This window comes from Cupressus sempervirens, chromosome 3, assembly GCF_028749045.1.
Source record: "Cupressus sempervirens isolate cs-2001-9-10 chromosome 3, ASM2874904v1, whole genome shotgun sequence".
Taxonomy (NCBI): domain Eukaryota; kingdom Viridiplantae; phylum Streptophyta; class Pinopsida; order Cupressales; family Cupressaceae; genus Cupressus; species Cupressus sempervirens.
Window position 1 is genome coordinate 13370571 of NC_143120.1, and position 20126 is coordinate 13390696.

Here is a 20126-nt window from a genome sequence, read left to right on the forward strand (position 1 = left end):
ATTAAAAGAAATCTATTTTCAATTACAGCACTTGAAGATGATAGGCATAATGGTGCATTTGTGGACGGCAAAGTAATAAATTGGGCAAAGAACTCCTCAATCAAGAAAGCAAAAATTGATTAGTCAGAGAAAAGGATATTTGTATGAATTGAATTCAAAATCTAGTCGACCTATTCGAGCCTTAATTCATGAAGCTAAAGACATAAATGAAATTTGGCACAGAAGATTAGGGCATCTAAACTTCAAAACCTTATCAACTATGGAGAAGATGGTTACTGGTTTACCTAAACTCAATAAAGAACACTCAAGCATATGCAAGGGGCGCAATAGGTAAGAACACCAAAAGTCCATTTCATGATAGCACTAGAAAAACAAATAATGTTTTAGAATTAATTCATTCAAATTTATGTGGACCTATGTCTGTTCCTTCTCTTGAAGGATTCTAGTACTATATTTTGTTCATAGATGACTTCTCTAGGAAAACATGGATTTACTTCTTAAAATGCAAAGAATCAAAAGAAATCCTAAAGACATTTAAAGAATTCAAAACATTAACTTAGAACTTATCAGGACATAAAATTAAAACACTTAGAATTGACAACGGAGGGGAATACACCTCAGATTTGTTTAAAAGGTTTTCTAAAGAATCAGAAATTAAGAGGGAGTACACCGTTCCTTATAATTTGGAACAAAACGCGGTAGCAAAAAGAAAGAATAGAACAATTATAGAAATTGCTAGAGCTATGATATTTGATCAAAATCTAGACTATTATCTTTGGGCAAAAGCCTCTTGTACTGCCGTCTATATTCAAAACAAAAGCCCGTATTCTTACCTTAGAGATAAAACTCCTGAAGAAGTATTTACTAAGGTCAAAACTAATACAAGTCATCTTAGGATTTTTGGGTGTTATGTATATATCCATGTTCCAAAAGAAAAGAGAACTAAACTAGAACCCTCTAGGAAGAAAGGTATTTTTGTAGGGTATAGTGAAATATCTAAAGCATACAGGATTTTCATACCTAGACAAAAAAGTATTGAACATAGTAGGGATGTAATTTTTGAAGAAAATCTAGCATTCAGAAAAGCACTAAGTTCTGAAGAACCTTCTCCTTTGCTTAAATCTGAAAGAAATAGTGAGTCTGAGTCTCAGAGAGAGAACTTAAAAGAAATTGAAGACGAAATTCAAAATCTAACTCAAAATTCAAAGAAAAGACCACTTTGGGCCATTAAAACACTAGAGGAAGCACAAGACTTTGTTGCACCTTTTGGAACAGTCAAAGAAAGCAAAAGACCTAAAAGATTTTCTAGTTATAAAGCAAACATGATTGATTTATCCAAAACAAAAGCAACCAATCATTCTAATGCTATTAAACATATAGCTTGGAAAGAAGCGATGACAGAAAAATACCAATCTATTATGAAGAATGATGTTTGGAAAATTGTTCCAAGACCTAAAGGAAAATCTGTCATTTCTTCCAAGTGGATATTTAAAATAAAGCATGCTGCTGACAGTAGCATTGAGAAGTATAAAGCTAGATTTGCAACTAGAGGATTTTCTCAGAAAGAAAGGATTGATTATGAAAAAACCTTTGCTCATGTTGCCAGATATACCTAAGTAAGAGCAGTCCTAGCAATTGCAGCATCAAAGGGATGGAAAGTACATCAGATGGATGTAAAAAAAGCATTCATAAATGGAAAAATTACAGAAGAAGTATATCTGGAGCAACCTAAAGGATTTGAAACTCATGATCCTAACGTTTTTGTTTGTAGGCTCAAGAAAGCTTTCTATGGGCTTAAGCTGGCTCCCTAGGCCTAGTATGAAAGGATTGATGAGTATCTCACCGGCTTAGGATTCTCCAAGAATGAAGCCGATCCAAATTTGTATTACAAAAGAGATAAAGATGATATGGTAATTCTGATACTATATGTTGATGATTTACTAATAACAGGTGATGATCATCTTATAGATCAATGCAAGAAAGATCTAACTAGAGAATTCGAGATGAAAGACCTGGAACTCCTTCGTTACTTCCTAGGATTGGAAGTATGGCAAAATTTTGACAGTATCATACTTAATCAAGGGAAGTATACATCAGACATTTTGAAAAGATTTGGAATGTGGAATTGCAAGTCTATGTCTTCTCCAATGGAGACTAATCTACATAAACTTAAAGAAGCAACAGCGGAATCACCTTTCATAGATTCTACTCTCTACAGACAGATGATTGGGTCCCTTATGTACTTAGTAAATACGAGATTTGATATTTGTTATGTTGTTATGCCTTAAGCCAATTTATGTGTGAGCCAAAGGAGATTCACCTAGTTGCGGTTAAGCACATTATGAGATACTTACAAGGCACTCTTAATTTTGGACTCAAATATGAGAAGGTTGGCTTAGATTCAAATGGATTCACTAACTCAGATTGGGGTGGATTGTTGAAGACAAGAAAAGTACTTCAGGATGTTGTTCCAGTTTAGGATCAGCAATGATTTCTTGGATATGCAGAAAGCAGTCTTCAGTAGCTCAAAGCTCCACAGAAGCTGAATACATTGCTGTTTATGAGATACTTACAAGGCACTCTTAATTTTGGACTCAAATATGAGAAGGTTGGCTTAGATTCAAATGGATTCACTAACTCAGATTGGGGTGGATTGTTGAAGACAAGAAAAGTACTTCAGGATGTTGTTCCAGTTTAGGATCAGCAATGATTTCTTGGATATGCAGAAAGCAGTCTTCAGTAGCTCAAAGCTCCACAGAAGCTGAATACATTGCAACAGCAATGGCCTCTCGAGAAGCAGTTTGGCTAAGGAAGTTACTTGTGGGATTATTTGAGCAAGCCATGAATCCTAGTATTATTCATTGTGATAATCAGAGTTCCATCAAGCTTTCGATGAATCCAATTTTTCATGAGAGGTCCAAGCATATTGAAATTCCTTACCATTATGTAAGAGACATGGTAGACAGGAATTCTATAAAAGTAGAATACATTTCCACTGCAAATCAGCCAGCAAACATATTCACCAAACCTCTATCTAGAGTGAAGATAGACCACTTCAAGAGAAGACTTGGCACGATATCCATTTGTATTCTTTAAATTATTAATAAAATAATTTTATTTGTCAGGCTATTGACTGTTATGGGCTCCACCATTTGTATTCATTATTTAAGAGGTGACGATCTCTGAGATAATGAACACTTGTATAAAAGACATTATGAGAGATGACAATTTCTTAGATAATGTGCTAAATAGTAGAGTTCTACTGTAAGATCTAGATGAGTTCAAGATCATATTGTGATGTAGACATTGCTATGTCTATAAGTCACAATCTGGATTAAGGAAGAATTTTATTATTCTCCAGGGTTTATCCTGTGTTCTGGTAGATCTTAACTTAGGATCATGTTGTGATATAAAAATACCAATATCTATGAGTCACAACTTGGATAAATGAAGAACATAAATTGTTCTTCAGATTTATCCTGTATCTTATCACTAGTAGCAATAATTTGTCATATCACAGGTTTAGTAATATGACATGGTATCATGTGTTCTATGATACCACATGCTAAAAAGATTCAAACAGATATAAAGTATCAATCCTTGCTTGTTCATCTTTATTGATGTTGCTAGATATGATATCTCTCTGTATGATCAAGTTAAGAGGGAGTGTTAAGTTTGTAATCAGATAATCTACTAGTCTAAATGTGCAGACCACACTTAATCTTCTCCATCTAAATATCATATGAATAACATTTAATATACTCCTATAAACCTCTTGTGATAGGCAACGACTTCTAAAGAGTGATTAATATTTTATGCTAACTTAACAATTATGTTAGTGGCTGATTAAATGTTAACCATATTTGTGAATCACCAATTTCTGGGAGAGGTTATATGTGCTGACTTAGGAAGAGGGACATGTCCCTTTGAGGGACATGCACTTTAGTCATGATATTTAGGAGGGTATTGTTGTAGTTTTGAGGACACAAAATACATTCAAGTCTGCTCCCTCAAGCAACAATATCCAATCGATTTATTGCAGAGATAAAACTATTTTCAGATCAGAATAAAGTTTGACAATTACTTCATATATCAGAGTTCTAAGAAGTTCATTTTCAGTAATAAAGAATAGATTACAAGTCTGATCAAAAGCACAGAATTTTCAGAAACTTTACAAGGCTTAGTTAAAATATCAACAATTTCGTCATCGATCCTAATGTATCTCAATTATATGACATTTCCCTCCACCATGTCCCTAATATAATGATAGGGGATATCAATGTGTTTTGATCTATTATGAAATACTGGATTCACTGACAGCTTTATACAACTCTTGTTGTCATAGTGTTTCATTGTGTGATCCATGGATTGTCCAAACAACCCTACCAATAGTTTTCTCATCCATACTGCTTCTCGATGTTACATCCCAATTTTAGACCCAATTTAAAATGTTCATATAACCATTGAGATTCACATGAAGTCAGTTGACAGTTAAATTTGTTATAATCCCACGAAATGGTAAGATAGTTAGTCGTTATAATTTCATAATAAAGATAACATGCAAGATGATTATTTATCATGAATTTATGGAATTGAAAAGGCGGTTAGGCGTTATGATTATTTATGATTAATAACTTGTTATGGTAATATGATTTAACTGTGGAGAACTTCCTTGTAGGGAGCATGTCAAAGGGGTGGAAGCATTGTCAGAAAAGAATTGGGCATAGAAGCATCACCATCACTGGGCAAATGGATATTAATCGTGAACCACCATGGTCGAGGACCCAGTGATTGCATAACAGGATACACACATTAGAGACGCATGAGTTATTAAATAAACATTTAAAACATAAATTAATTTAATTAAAAATAATACGTACCTCAAAAGGTTTTTGATTGACCTTTCCTCCACATCATTATAATGTATACCTATGTACATACACATAGATATAGGAATAAAGTGACAACATAATATTATTTTTATAAATAATATGATGCCACCTCATAAGTATATCTACGTGCAAGTAGATAGATATAAACTATAATTATCCTCGATTTAAAAACTTCAAATCTTTTTCCACATTTATTCATTTCTTCTTGCTAAAACGAAAAAGGAACATTTGGCATATTTTATTGGCAATCAAGAGCCAAGTCTCTTCTTGGTAGGTTACGACTTCTTGGAAGCCAAAGAGACTTCTGAATACCTCTTATATTATGGAGCCAAGTGAGCAGGAAGACAACATATAACTCATCACCCAACTTCTTTTTATGGCACTTGATTTCTTCTCCATACCATCCGACTTCCTCTTCTTGGCACCTGTCTTCTTCCTATATTTTGGATACCTCTGCAGATACAGTACGAGATCTCTGAAATTTATCATTGTTATTCATTGTATATTTCTTCCACAAATTGCCATTAATGATTTACTAAAGATGTGATTGTTAATCACACTAGAGTTTGCATTTCTTCCATGAAGGGTGGGGCTGATTAATAGTGTCCAGCAAGACACCATTCTATTTCTAGATTTAACCAGGTTATGGGGTGTTTATGTTCCAAGCTTTACAATATATTTTATTATCAGATATCACTGCTTTCCAATTTACTATAGCAGTAAGATACACTCTTGTATCATGATGCAAATCATTTGCTTAAAACATTGTCTAATAGACCATTTCTAAGATAGAGTTGTTTATGATAAATAAAGGACAAGTATCCATGACATGCTATCATATTTTATTTATGCCGCTAAAAGTCAGAATCAAATGATATTTTTTTGCAAGTCTTTAAGATTACATTTCTCAGAATCACAGATTGTTATAAGTTGGAAACATATAATACTCTTATATCAGTTGAGGATCAACAGAAAGAGTTGGTTGCTCTGAGATTCAATCACTTGGGACTCACCTGACTGTATAGTCAAGAAAAAGGGTGAAGAGGTGAGAGAGAGGAATCTAAATTAACATGAAAATAGAATCAAATGTGACATAACAATTATATTATTTTAAAAGGAATCATTTGATAGCTCATGCATGTCCAATACATTTTTTGTTGTCAAGTCGAATGGTGTGATTAAGAACCAGATTGCTCAATGGCTAACCAGGTGTTCCATGTCTATTCCAGATAGGGAGAGCCTTTCTAGTTAGAGAAAGTGTGGGGATAAGTTTAAGGTCTATGGTTGGGAGGTTAAGCCCCTGACAATGTTTCCCCTTTCCACGAGATGTCAAGACGTGCATCGGATAAAGATAAGTTGAGCATTCAAACATTTATTGGTAATAGGTATTTTTACTTTTATGATATTTATATAAGTAGAAGATATGATGGATTAATTTATATCATTGAATTCTGTTATTTCCTTTAATAAAAGCAACCTTTCTTGTCAATATAATTGGTAACCATTTAGATTGGTTGACCTTCTAACTGAATATGGAATATATCTATAGGATTGTTATTTCAGTCTTTCATTTATAAGAATAATGATTATGAGCCTATCTTCTAATCGTATGCTATTGCCACAATTAGTAATAGGAAGAAAAGGAATGAAACAAAGTTATCTAACGCCCTGAATGATACAGTGATATCTGATGTCCTAAACAATACAGTGGTTTTTGATGCCCGAAATGATACGGTGGTATCAAACACCCCAAGTGATATAGTGGTATCTAATGCCCTAAATGATCCAACGGTAATTGATGCCCTAATTAACATAGTGGTATGTGATAACCTAAATGATCCAATGCTAATAGATGCCCAAATTGATACAACAGTATGTGATGCCCTAATTGATATAGTGGTAATTGATGGTAATCATCATTTGATATCGATATAGTGGTATTGGATCGTAATCATCATTTGATCCTTAAGTGGTATTTGTGGATTAACCTGGGTGTTTGCAAAAGCATTCCTAGATTGATTTCGGTTTCGAATTCCATGGTATGTAGATTTTAATTTCCAAAGTAAATTCATTGATGGTGTTTTCAATTGTTAGTTATGAAATCTCCGTTTAACTGATTGTAACCGTTAATCTCATTCAATTGAACATAACTGATATAACTGTCTTCCTATGAAAATGAAGTAGTAATTGTATTTCTTTAATATGATAGTTGTTAATTAGGACATGAGAAAAGTATATGTTACACTGGAGCTACCATGGATGTTGCAATGTACTCGGCTTCAGTAAAGCTCCATACAACTGAGGATTGCTTTCTACTAATCCATGATATCATGGCTGATCCTAAACTGAAACAGCACCCTAAGGTACTTTTCCGATCAACACTTCCAGCCCATTCTGAGTCTGAATATCTACATTATCATATTTTAATCCCAATCCAATAGTACCACATAGAAATCTCATAATGTGATTTGTTGCTACTAGATGTATTTTCCCAAGTTCACACATTCACATAATAATTCTTTGAATAAATGCTTCGCAAGATGATGATAATCCACAGGAAGTTTGGATCCAGCACTTATCCCTTGAATAAATGCTTCCCAAGATGATGGCAATCCATTTAGAGCCAGCATTGATATTTCTTTATCAATGCTAGTAGCAACAAAACACATTATTTCCTTGGGTTGTGATGGATAGAAGAACACCCAAGAAAACGCATTATTTAGATGTATTTTCTTGGGTTGTGAACAATAGTTGCTATTGATCCCTCGGTTCCGTTATTCTCGTAAAGTAGGGCATGATGGTTTCTCCTTTATTCATCTTGACATGGTGGAATTGTTGTTTCAGGGCTAGGGGCCTAGGGCCCTACTTGTATTATTTCTTTCATACATGTTCTCAAAAGTTACAAAGATTTGGTATGCTGTCTCTAATTTAGATATCATTGGAACTATGTGGTCTTTCACTGCATTCACTAGGATTTTCATTACCATATTGTTGTTCCTTGTCCATTGAATTTTCTCATTTTTGTCATCAGGTATAGGTATTGCCTTCTCTACAAATGAGTTTAACTCTTTTTCTCTTAGTGTCATGATTACTCTGAATTTCCATGACGCAAAAAAATCAAGGTTCCCTCGAGTCTGTCTTTGAATCTTACTCCATTCACCATTTTGTTTATATGGACTTTATACGCATGATTTAAATTCTCTTATCAATTCAATCTGATTTGGATCTTCTTTCTTATGCCTGCTCTGATACCATTTTAAAGTAACAATATCAGATTATTGATAGAGATAAAAAAAATGTTACCTTGGTACATGGTAACTAAAATATCTCTTGAATCTCCTTTGTGCTGATGTGAATTCACCTTGCAGATTTATGTAAGAGATCTGTGCTATCGAACTGTAAGTATGAAAGCTTGATTTAAATGGAGATGCAAATCTATAAGTGACAGTGACTGCTGCAACTTGTAACAACACTGATAATTTCTGTGTGTTCCAGGTGTTTTGCAGATCACAATAAATATATATATATATATATATATATATAAAACATAGAGGCATGTCTGATGTAGAGACATGTCTCAATGTGGCCTTAGACCACATAGGCACATGTCTCTACATCAGACATGCCCTGTCACTGCTGTAGGTTCAATTAATCATTTCATGACAAACAGTAACTACTGTTAATGTGCCATTTCAAGGCAAATATTATCACTGCTTTAAAGTGTCGCTTCATAACAGCATAACCTGGTTTAGAATAACTTGGTTTGCAACCAATTTCATCATATTACAATCTGTGCTTCAAGCAAGGGGAGCTTTGAGATGCATGCTAGTTAGTGAAAAGTGGACTTCATCATCATATGCTAAGACTAATGTAGAGGTTGATGTGGCAGATTTGATTTTTGATGAGCAAGGCTTTTGAGTATCACTTGCGGACATACACATATATAAATCTAATACTACATAATATCTCTATTCATATATTTTTTTATATGCCTGTTCAATAATTGCAATTCATGGAGCCTTTGGTGGTTCTACTAAGGGAGAAGCTCAGAATGGGCTACATATATAAGAGAATGGATATAGCTGAGGAGGCAATTTGATCCATTTATGCAAGGGTTGTTAAGTATTGCCCCATTGAGAAATCATTGATAGGCAATGCCACCCCCAACTTCACAAGCCTCTACATGCAAACACTTATTTCCTCCATTTGGCATTCTAGTTCTGCTTGATTTCAAGGCAGATGATGAGGTTTAGAGTGGGCTCTACATAGTCACAGAGCAAATGATGCTTGATTCTAGTACCGAAATGCCAATAGTCACTAAGATTAAGAGCTTTAGAGTTGCACAAGGAAATGTTTTTGCATGAGATATAGGAAAGGCAACTCAATTGGCATTGCAGCTAACTAAATATCTTTTAAGGGCATAACTTAATTTTTTTAAAGTGTTTTCCTATTTTTATTATTATTAAACAATAAAACTTAAGTTGGATAAAAAATTGATGTTTTCCTTTTTTCTCATCTTAGATTCATGGTGGGAAAGATTTGGTGCTAAGATACCAAATCTTTGGAGGATTGCAGTTCAAGTATTGAGCCAACCATGTAGTAATTTGGGTTGTGAGTACAATTGGAGTATATTTGAGCACATACACTACAAGAGGCACAATAGGTTGTCAATGTACAGGTTGAATGATCTCATCTATGTTCCTCATAATATTCGCCTTCACCATAAACAGATATTGGGCACTGCCTTATCACTCATCACACTACAGGAGATTGATTCACAATCTGATTGTGTCATTGAGGCTAAGAATCCTATCTTTAGAGATGACGGCCTCAATTGGGTTGGCCAAATGGATAGAGAGGCAGAGGCAGTAGGCATGGCAAAAGAGTTAAAAGCAATAGTAGACACCTTCAATGTTCATCTGAAAATAACTGAGACATGGGCAAAATGTCATGGCTATATCCTCATCCAAGACCATCTTCAATAGCCAAACAAGAAGGCCAGGTGATGTAGGCTCCTCATACCCATAGACTTTTAACTTTGGTTTTGATATTTGTTTGGAACTTTTGATGCCATAGATTTCATATTGCATGAATTGTGTATGCATTTCATGATACTCATATATCTGATGTGTTATTAGTTCCTGCCTATGGCAGGAAACTTATGCAATCGCTTAGTTCCATATTTTTTATTTGACTAATTTGACCATCCAATAGCAATATAGTATTTAATTGTATTGAACTGAAACTTTGAAGTTAATTATTGATATTCATTTTTAATAATTAAAAAATATGAATTTCCATATTTTCAATTGATTGGAGCAATAAAAAAAATCAAATTTTCTACATAAAAGTATAAAAATCCTAACACGGTTAAAAAACAAAAACAATCATAACACAGTTAAAAACCAAATATAGATACAATGAAATATAAATATAAGATTTAACTATTAAATATCTCTATAAATACAAGATTTAAGTATATTTCATTATATCTATATTTAACAGTTGAAAAACAAATATAGATACAAGTATATAAATACAATGAAATATAAGATTTAGCAGATTTAAAACAATTATAGTTTTATATGTACCATGTAGCATTCCCAAACTTTAAGAACGTGGTGCAGGGATTGCCTAGCATCAACATTGACAATTGTGCACTTGGCAAGCACGAGAAGGATACTTTTCCTAGCAATGAGCATTGATCAAGGATGATGCTTGATCTAATCCATTCAGATGTATGTAGACCCATGTCGTCAGATTTCATATTATGTTACATTTACTATGTATCTTTTATTGACAATCTTCAAGGCAATCCTGGATTTACTTCATGAAGAATAAGGATGAGGTCTTCATGAAGTTTCAAGGGCCCTCATAGAAAATCAGACAAAAAAGAAAAAGGGAATATCAAGGTTTGACAAAAGAGAAATACATCCAAAGAGCTCAACAGTTTTTGCAAGGGAGTAGGATTTAAGATGGAGTTGGCAGTACCCTACAATCTTCTATAAACTGGAGTTGCAAAGAGTAGGTTCATCATTGAGATAGCTAAATCCGTGATTCATGATCTAGATTCACTGATGTATCTCTGGGAAGATGCATGCCTAACAACTGTCCATATCCTAAACAGGTGTCCTCACACAGTAACAAAGGACAAGACACCAAAAGAAGTATTCACAAGTAACAAACATCAAAAAGCTCATCTTCATGTTTTCAGCTTATAGTCGTATTCCTGATGCGAAAGGGACAAAGTTGGAACCTTGTCGTTTGAAGGGTATCTTTGTAAGATTTAGCAAAACCTTGAAAGCTTGCAATATCTAAATTCCATCCCAGTAGAAGATAGTTGCAAGCAGAAGTGACAAATTTGATAAGATACATGTTCCTCTAAATCTCAAGTACCTCCAATGGTGATTGAAGATGTAAAAGAGCTTGCTGCTCAGAAATTGATCTGCTGAAATCAGAAAAATTAGGTTAAATTCAGCAAGCTTCCAAAGGTGTCGAGGGTGCCTCTTTTCCATCCAGTTCAGCTAGAAAGCCTAAGTGATACACCCAGATACTACAGATGACACAAAGGAAGTTGGAACTCCTATCTTCAACTCAAATAAGCCATCTCTCAAGAAATTCGAAACTTATGTGGGATGAATGTCATCTATCATTAATGTGAGACATTCTAGTTTTAAGGAGGCAGCGGGTTAACAAGTTCAGCAGGATGCCATGATGGAGGAATACAATTCCATAATAAAGAAAGATGTATGGGAAATGATACCTCAACCAGGAGAAAAGTTGGTGATTGACTCTAAGTAGTTATTGAAGATCAACCATGCAACAGATGGCAGCTTAGAATAACATGAAGCTTGATTCTTGGCTAGATAGTTTTACAAGAGAGATGGAGTTGACCAAGTGGTTACTCTTGCCCCAGTTGCCAGGTATATCCTTGTCAGATTGAATGTCTTTAGCAGCAATCCTTGATTGGTAATCATATCAAATGGATGTGAAAACATTTCTCGATGGATTGATTGAGGATAAGTGTATATAAATCAACCAAGGAGCTTTGAGGTGCATGAGCGTGAGACTCATGTTGCAGATTAAAGAAGGCACTTTATGGTCTGAAACAGGTACCTTGTGCATGGTACTCTAGGATTGATGAATATTTTTCAGATTTGGGTTTCAGTGAGACATGCAGATCCATATCTTTACTATTTGTTTGATCATTCTAAATTGCTTGTTTCAGTCCTGCTTGTTGAATATCTGATACTTTCAAGAAATTTAAGGAAATTTAAGGAAATGCATAAAATGGTGGAAGACAAAGTTTGCATAAGACTTTGATATGAAGGAAATTGGTTTGATATGCTGAAAATATGCACTTGAAATTCTGAAGTGATTTTAGTATATGGAATAACATCCCATTACTAGTAGACTTTGATATGAAGGAAATTGGATTGATATGCTGAAAATATGCACTTGAAATCTGAAGTGATTTTAGAATATGGACTAACATCCCATTACTACTCATACAGTAGCAAATTTGACATCATTTGTTGACTCTCATTCAGATTAGATGGATTCACTTGCATATAAACAATTGATAAGCACTGTAATATGATTGATAAAAACCAAGCCTGGCATTTGTTTTGTGGTCCACATCTTCAGCCAAATACGGTGTAGCCTAGACAAGTTAATTCAGTTAGCAGAACATGTCCTTTGGTATTTTAAAGGCAAAATGCATTTTGGACTAAGCTATGATGTTGATGAAGACCGCTATATGGCTTTTAAGGTTTTGATTGGGTAGGTCTTACTATTGATAGAAAGAGCACTTTAGAGTGTTACTTTAATTTATCTTTAGGAATAGTTTCCTGGCAAAGATTTCTACAGCACTCATTTAAACAGAAGCAAAATGTATGGAAGCTAGCTCTGCTAGTTGTGAAGCCATCTAGCTTCAGAAGTTACTAGCCCTTAGATGACAGATCATACTTTAAGTTTAATGTTAAACACTAGCATGATATAATATGACAGTATAAGACACTCTGAAAACCCAGTATTTCATGATCACTCGAAGCATAATGAGATTAGATACACCTTCGTGAAAGACATGGTGAAAAAGGAGCAGTGATTCTGCAATGCATTCCAACAGATCAACAAGTTGTTGATACCTTGAATAACCCTCTTTTGAAGTGAGGTTTGGGATAGTTAGAGAACAAATTGGTGTGATAGGAATACTTTCCTTGATAAGAGGTGGTGTTAGAATATGTATCTCAAATAAGTTTCTGAGCAGTTCCAGTTAGGCACCCGCTTTAGATATCTTTTAAATAAAAAATGTAGTACAAGTCTTCTGCAAAGTCTCCTATGAACCGGCTGCAGTTTCTTCTTGGAGTGCAGAAATGAGCCTTATTCAAATGCCCGAGATCTGCTGCAAAACCTTTCACAGAAACCCAAGGTTGACCCCTGATGCAATTCTCGGGAGAAAAATTAGACCTGCGATTTTGCAGACAAAAATGCAATTTGCAGGCAAAAACAGTGTCAACAAAACACTTAGTCTGGAAAACTTTGATTTTTTCTTTAAAAGAAAAAAATTGGTTAAAAGACCTTGTAAAAATTCTAAAAATTTGAAGGACGATATCTCATGGTTAAAAACTTCTGGAAATAAATTCCAATTGTGAAACTATAAATTTTTTAAATTAACCCAAAAACCAACCTACCGGCTCTGATACCATGAAATGATAAATGATTGAATTTATTATAATTGCAAAGGAGACTAATTTGCAAAGGAATCTTTGACCTAGAATTTTGCAGACAAAAACGTAATTTGCAGGCAAAGAACAGTGTCAAGTTCAACAAAACCCTTGGCCTGTAAAACTTTGATTTTAAAAAATAAATTGGTTAAAAACCTTCTAAAAAAATTCTAGGATATCTCATGATTAAAAAAACTCCTACAAATGAATTCCAAGTATAAAACTACAAATTTTTTAAATTCACCCAAAAACTAATCTACGGGCTTTGATAGCATGAAATGATAGTCAATTGAATTTATAATTTTCAATGACTGTTAACCATTACATTCATTCTCATGAGAGATGAGTTCTTGTGATACTAGTGAAACATGGATTAATGAGTTTAACTCAAAAATTACACAGTTGAATTGACTTGCTGTGGAAAATATCTCCTACTTATCATAAAACATGGATTAATGAGTTTGCCTCAGAAATTACACAGTTGAGTTGACTTGCTGTGGGAAATTTCTCCTACTTATCATGAAACATGGGTTAGAGTTTGCCTCGAAAATTACACAGTTGAATTGACTTCCTGTGGAAAATATCTCCTACTTAGCATTTAATGGGCTAAACGGGCTCTCAATAAGTGATTCTTAAGGCACAAAACTTGCTGAAGGTTTTGCAAAATGAGCTAAGTTGGTTTGCCCTGGAGGAAATTCCATGGTCAAGCACGCCTGAGTTGGAGTTGTATTAGGATGGGTGACCTCCCCGGAAGGCCCATTGCATACGGATGCTAAATGTTGTGTTCATTCTCATAAGAGATGGGTTCTTGCGAACACTAATGCAACATGGGTCAATGAGATCAACTTGATAACTACAACGTTTAACTGACTTGCTGTGGAAAATATCTCCTACTTATCAACTTTGCATACATCTTTAGCATCAGGCATTCAGTTTTTACTTTCTACTATTTCATGAAATCTTGAAAACAATAGTTCATAAGAAAGAAAACTTAAACAATCTCAAATGCTAACATGGTCAAGCTCCTTTAAGTGTTGCAAAGGGAATGATGTGTGAGTCAACTGAGATTGCTGCTATAGCATCTGTAATAATTTCTCCCGCTCCAATTGCATCAGTTTCTTTGGAGATGACCATATAAATAGTATTCTCCTTGTATTTGGAGCATTTGCAAATTTTGAAGATAATGGCTTAGCTAGGCCAAGTCAGCTTACTGAGCCGAATCAGGAAGTAACTCGGAAAAGTCAACATCAAAACTTGGTCGGCACAAAGATAAGAGAGGGAAAACATTCATCGACTCAGTTTTTTAATACAATATTTGCACAAACATTTTCTTTCTAGATGTTTTTTTACTGTATTTTATATTCAAATATAACGCATCCAAGGATCCCTAATCACCCCTAGGATAATCACGATAGCAGGGAATCCGTGGACATTCCACTTTATGGGGTGTGTCACCATCTAATGAGAACAACCCCTTCTGTTTTTTCCATCTAGGTATATTAAGAAAATGGATGCCGGAATGTTATTCAGAATAGTAGGATAAATACGACAGTTCTACAATGTGAAAATTTACAGACACCACTTTCACAAAGAATTCCATAAATAAGAAAACAGTTGAAACAGAAGATAATTAATCAGGGATGGTGGAAGATCCAAATATGGAGCAAAATGGTGAAGAATATAAATGACAAGTTCAGAGGGAATGAACAATCATTTGGCAGCAATTTCAAAAGTAAAGAGGGATGGGGAGCAAAAAGATTGACCCCGTAATTGGACAATTGAAAAAAAATGCTTTAACACAGATAAAATACCTTGAGCGAAAACTTTATTAGGATTGGATGGTAATAAAGAAAAGATACACAATGAAAACAAGTTCTTGTTACAAGTACCTAAGAAGCTCCTCTAATTAGATGGCGATAAAGAAAAGAGAGAGTGTAACATAATAAAACAAGTTCTTGTTACAAGTAGATAAGAAGCTTCTCAATTCTAAGCTAACTAAAGTTATCAGAGGTCGTGAAATTAAAGATGATGAAGCGGAAGGCAAGAGCAATATTATTGAAGTCTGAGGACTGTAAAATCAAGGTCAAGCTGTAGATGATCCAGAACTAACAATCGAGATTGACAAGAAAAAATGAAAAGAAAAATATATAAAACCACCAACAAACATAAGAACACAAATAAGAGTCAATGACATAAAATAGCATCAACAGAAAAGGTGGCAGGTTGGCTGATACTAAGGAAGTGTCGTTGGGTAGCATGTGAGTCTCTTCAGGAGAAGAAACTTGTCAATGTGGCTTTCAAATTGAGGAGAAAGAACAAGGATGTAGATAAGAAGAGTAACGCAATAAACAGCATCCCTAATGATACCATTATTTTCATAGTGTTGCCCAAAGTTGAGTTTTTAAATAGTGAGGTTGAAATGTTATATGGTTAAAAGTTAAAACAGATCAATGTATTGTTCAATTAATCAAGGAGCATTTAGGAAATATTCTGTCTTTGAAGAATTGGAATGCTCCTCAGGTTGTTTTAACTCTAGCATCTTGCAGTTTCTCGATGCATCATAGTAGGAGAATATGTTGAATTTATGATCTTACCTGGAGAGCTTGGATGCTGTGTTCCAGTAAATGGTGATGACACCTGCGATCGATTTGCAAACCGTGGGGATGCCGTTGCCCTTTCTGGTCCATTGATAACTGAACCAGTTGATGGTATAACTTTTAAGCGTGCTGCTGACTTCAGGAACCCAGATGTTAAATCAGAATCTGGCAACGATGAGCGCAGTCCTGAAGATCTATGTAATCGATTATTGGTCTCCTGCCAAAACCGAGCAGGGACAGTAGTACCTCTTCTTGTGCTAACATTGCCCCCAGAACCACTTCTATGATTAGAACCAACAGCTTCTTGAACTAAAGAATTTCCCCCAGAGGAGACACTCTCAGTGTCATCAGAGGTAATGTCACACGGTGGCATTGTAGTAGAAGTGCAAACAGAAGAAGGTGACAGTTCCACTTCTTGAGATGGTTGTACCGTTTGATTAGATTCATCTGATTTACCTGAATCTGAAGTCTCTGTGAAACGGTGATCAATTCCCTTTGATGGACTCCTGAGTCTTCCATCGAAAGAAACCCGCCTGGAAGCTGTGGATGCCCCACTCTCAACAGGACCCTCATTTATAGACCGCTGAAAAGCCCTATTTACAGCAGCAGACCTGGGAGTTCTTGTTGTACCCAATGTAGACTGGCCCTGAACTAAGAGAGAAGAAGCTCTACTTGTTCTATCTGTAAGATCCACACTTCTAGTCATAGCATTTATCACCTTTGAAGTGCTTTTCCCTGGCCAGCGCTGCTGATCTGGTTTTGAATGTGAATTATCCACAGGCCTAGCATTTTCAGTTTCCCTGCTGGGTCTGCGGGGGGTTTTCTTCCTCTCAGGAGTCCCCTTCCTCTCGGGAGTCCCCTTCCTCTCGGGCGTCCCCTTTCTTTGTAAATTTGTAACCGAATCCCCTGTTTTTTGAACAACATTTGCAGCGGACTTTAGCGTATGATCCCTAGTAGAGATCGAATCCCTCTGCATGGATACTGATAAACTTCGAGTTGAAGGCCAGAGGAGGCCCTCTGGACCCCGCCCTGGTGTGCGCTTGGCTGCTTCAACGAGTCCATTGGCTGCTCTGGAGTCTGAAGTGGGAAATGGAGATGGCCGTCTTCTCTCAGCTGACTGCGCTCTTTTTAAAGAAGAAGTAGCTTCTGGTGTTGTAATGCTCCGACCTAAAGTGGGTGAGGGAGATGGGCATCTTCTGGAAGAAGCTGGAGGAACCGCAGAGTAAGAGGTTGTGGCGGTCTTGTACCGGGATGTCACTTCCCTGTTCTTGGGCTTGCGAGGAATACCATTATTTTTCTCGGACAAGGCTAATGGGGCTCGCCCATTCTCCTCCAATTTATGTTGTTGATGTTGCTGCTGAACCTCAGAAGCCGCAGCGGAATATGCCGCTACCATGATCAACTGTCAAACCATGCTCCTCCTGGCCGCATTACTACCTACCCCTCACATCACAGATCATTATCTTTATCCTGTCAAACCCTCATCAGACCACCTGCAATTCAATTCCGAATGATCTTAAGGTTTCCAATGTCGTCGAACCTGCATCCGCAAAGACATAACGAAATTATATTTAGGTCAATGGGACCGTAAATATAAACTTTGAACAACGTGGGTAAAAACATATCTGTGGGCATCAAAAACAGAAAAAATAGGCATCAAGCATATTTCCAAAATGCCCAAATCCACAAATGGTGTCTCAGAGCTGCCTAAGCTAATCCTTAACGGCATAAAACATCTACCCAGCTATAAAACATGTATCTCCGTAACTCCCAAATCTCCAAGCACGGTCTTAACATTAAAAATTATACGCACAGAAATTAAATCCGTAAAGAGCAAAATAATATAATTTGGATCAGGGACCTGACAAATTGGGCATTCCCAATCATACGCGCATGACAACAGCGACTGCCTGAACCAGCATTTTGAGAGGCAATGGAAGACACCGATGCAATGAATTTTCACCTGTTAAAACTAAGATCCAGGTGGTGCCTAGCACTGAGAACAGGAGCAAACAGAGATAGAAATAGAGGAACCCTGAAAAGCCGTTAGAATAAAGGTAGAGTGCAATTGAAGCCCAGTTAAGATGCGGTCCGAAAGAAAAAGCAAAGCAGAGTAACCCAAATGTAAAGGATGCGACGCACATGACAAGGAAGCAAAGAAACAAAGCCAAAGGGATTAATAATACGAGACTTCTATGTTGCGAATGGGGGATGTGGGAATGGGGGATGTGGGTAAACAAGCCTTTTCTTTGTTAAACGAGAAATAAAAGACATTCACGGGACTATAATGTGTCCAGGCTGCAGAGTTCTGACCAAACAAGAGATTGGCCTAACTGGGCCTCACTTTGGACTGACCTATTTTTACTGCTAAGATGAACAGTAAAACTTTTGATAGTAATGCACAAGGGGTGCTTTGAACAGTGTTCCCGTAAACGGGAATCCCGCTGCAAATTCGTCCCGAGATGGGAGCAACCCAGATCCCGGTTTTTCTAGCAGTAAAATCGAGGTGGGTGTGTGGGGTTCTGTTGTGGGTCTAAGCTCTCAGGCGGGCCCAAGGCTCCACAGTGCATTTATGCTCTTTCAATATGATCAAAAACCAAAACAAAACAAAACCCAATTTTTTTATTCAAATAATCGACAACAAACGAACCAACAGGCAGGGTAAATCTAAAATATATATCTAAATGATTTAATAATAACGAACAAACCCAAAGGCATGGCAAATCTAAAATATTCAAGTTTGAAGCCTATTACCGAATAATGGAGGCGAGGCACCGCAATGCACGTGGGGAGCAGAGACCTCTGCTGAGAACCGCATATAAAATTCTAACATCAAATGCCGTGGGCCTAGAGGCCTGGTGGATGGCGATGGTCCCTTTTCTTCCCTCTACTACTTTTGTGGACACAAACTTAAGAGGCCTATTTTGAGGGCAGAAATTAGTTGAGACTGGGAATTCACACAAAGCTGAGATGTAGGAAAGATTTGTGTTAATAGAGTGGTGTGTAAAATACAAGTGTGATTTAGATTAATTCATATTTATCTTGCGAATGGATTTTATGGGAAATTATTTCATGTTTGGACGGTTGAAAGAAAACAAACGAGGAGAAAAACTACTCATTAATGGGAATCATTCTTTAACCTGTAAGATCTTGTTTTGTGTTTTTGCGTAGCGATGCTTCACTTTACTGATCTGCGAAAAAAAATTACATTTCTTTTGGGTTTTTGAATAATATTTAGCTTAACTTGCAGACTGCTCGCTGTTTTCATGTTGATTTTTGGAATTGCGACCCTGTGTCTCGCTGTAAAATGATCGGATGTAGGAGATAGAACACAAAGAGATTCATTGGCTGTTAAAGGATCTATTGCGCTGGGCTAGTAGACTTTAGAATCGTGGTTATATATCATTATCATACTCTGAATCATGAGCCGGGCATCCGACAACGGCAAATTTCTGCAAAGGGTATTTAAACACTCCGCCGAAAGAGGGAAAAGGCGAAGGATTCCTTCGAAGTACTCTGCCCGTTTAAGAAAATGACATTTTCTATATCCTTAATAAAAAGGTTTCCTTAATCACAGAAAAAAGTCCTGGTCGTTAAGGTCCCCCAAAACGGTTGAATATCGTGGATTCAATCAAAAAAATACATTTATTTATAAACGTACCCTTGCATTTATTTATTTATTTATTTATAAACGTACCCTTTAATTATTTGCTTACTTAAGCTTCACGAATAGGTTTGAGGCTTTCCTTTTTATAAGTCCACGGCCATTGGACAACGCTCACTTATGTTCTGTCATGCCGTTAACATCACTCCAACCGAAAAGTTAAAGACCCAAAAAAAATATCGTCCTCAATGAAAGCAGTGTTCTACTTATATACCTTATTAAGCCTTCAGAAGAAGTAACAAGTAAA

At 36.0% G+C, this 20126-nt stretch overlaps 1 protein-coding gene across 4 annotated transcripts in view; it reads right to left on the reverse strand.

The window, feature by feature from the left end:
• Positions 1–19751, reverse strand: part of LOC149564495 (QWRF motif-containing protein 2-like) — a 63617-nt gene extending 43866 nt beyond the window's left edge. Inside the window, exons 1-3 of one of the 4 annotated variants that reach the window (XM_089818035.1) lie at positions 19356–19751; positions 18970–19180; positions 16213–17755 (exon numbers count right to left, since the gene is read on the reverse strand). In XM_089818035.1, the coding sequence (XP_089674161.1) occupies positions 16213–17611 (1399 nt within the window). In that variant the 5' untranslated portion in view covers positions 17612–17755; positions 18970–19180; positions 19356–19751. Of the gene's footprint in view, positions 1–16212; positions 17756–18076; positions 18764–18969; positions 19181–19355 lie in introns of those variants that run through there. The other 3 variants (XM_089818036.1, XM_089818034.1, XM_089818033.1) reach the window with 3 other exon arrangements.
• Between the last annotated feature and the right edge of the window lie 375 nt (positions 19752–20126).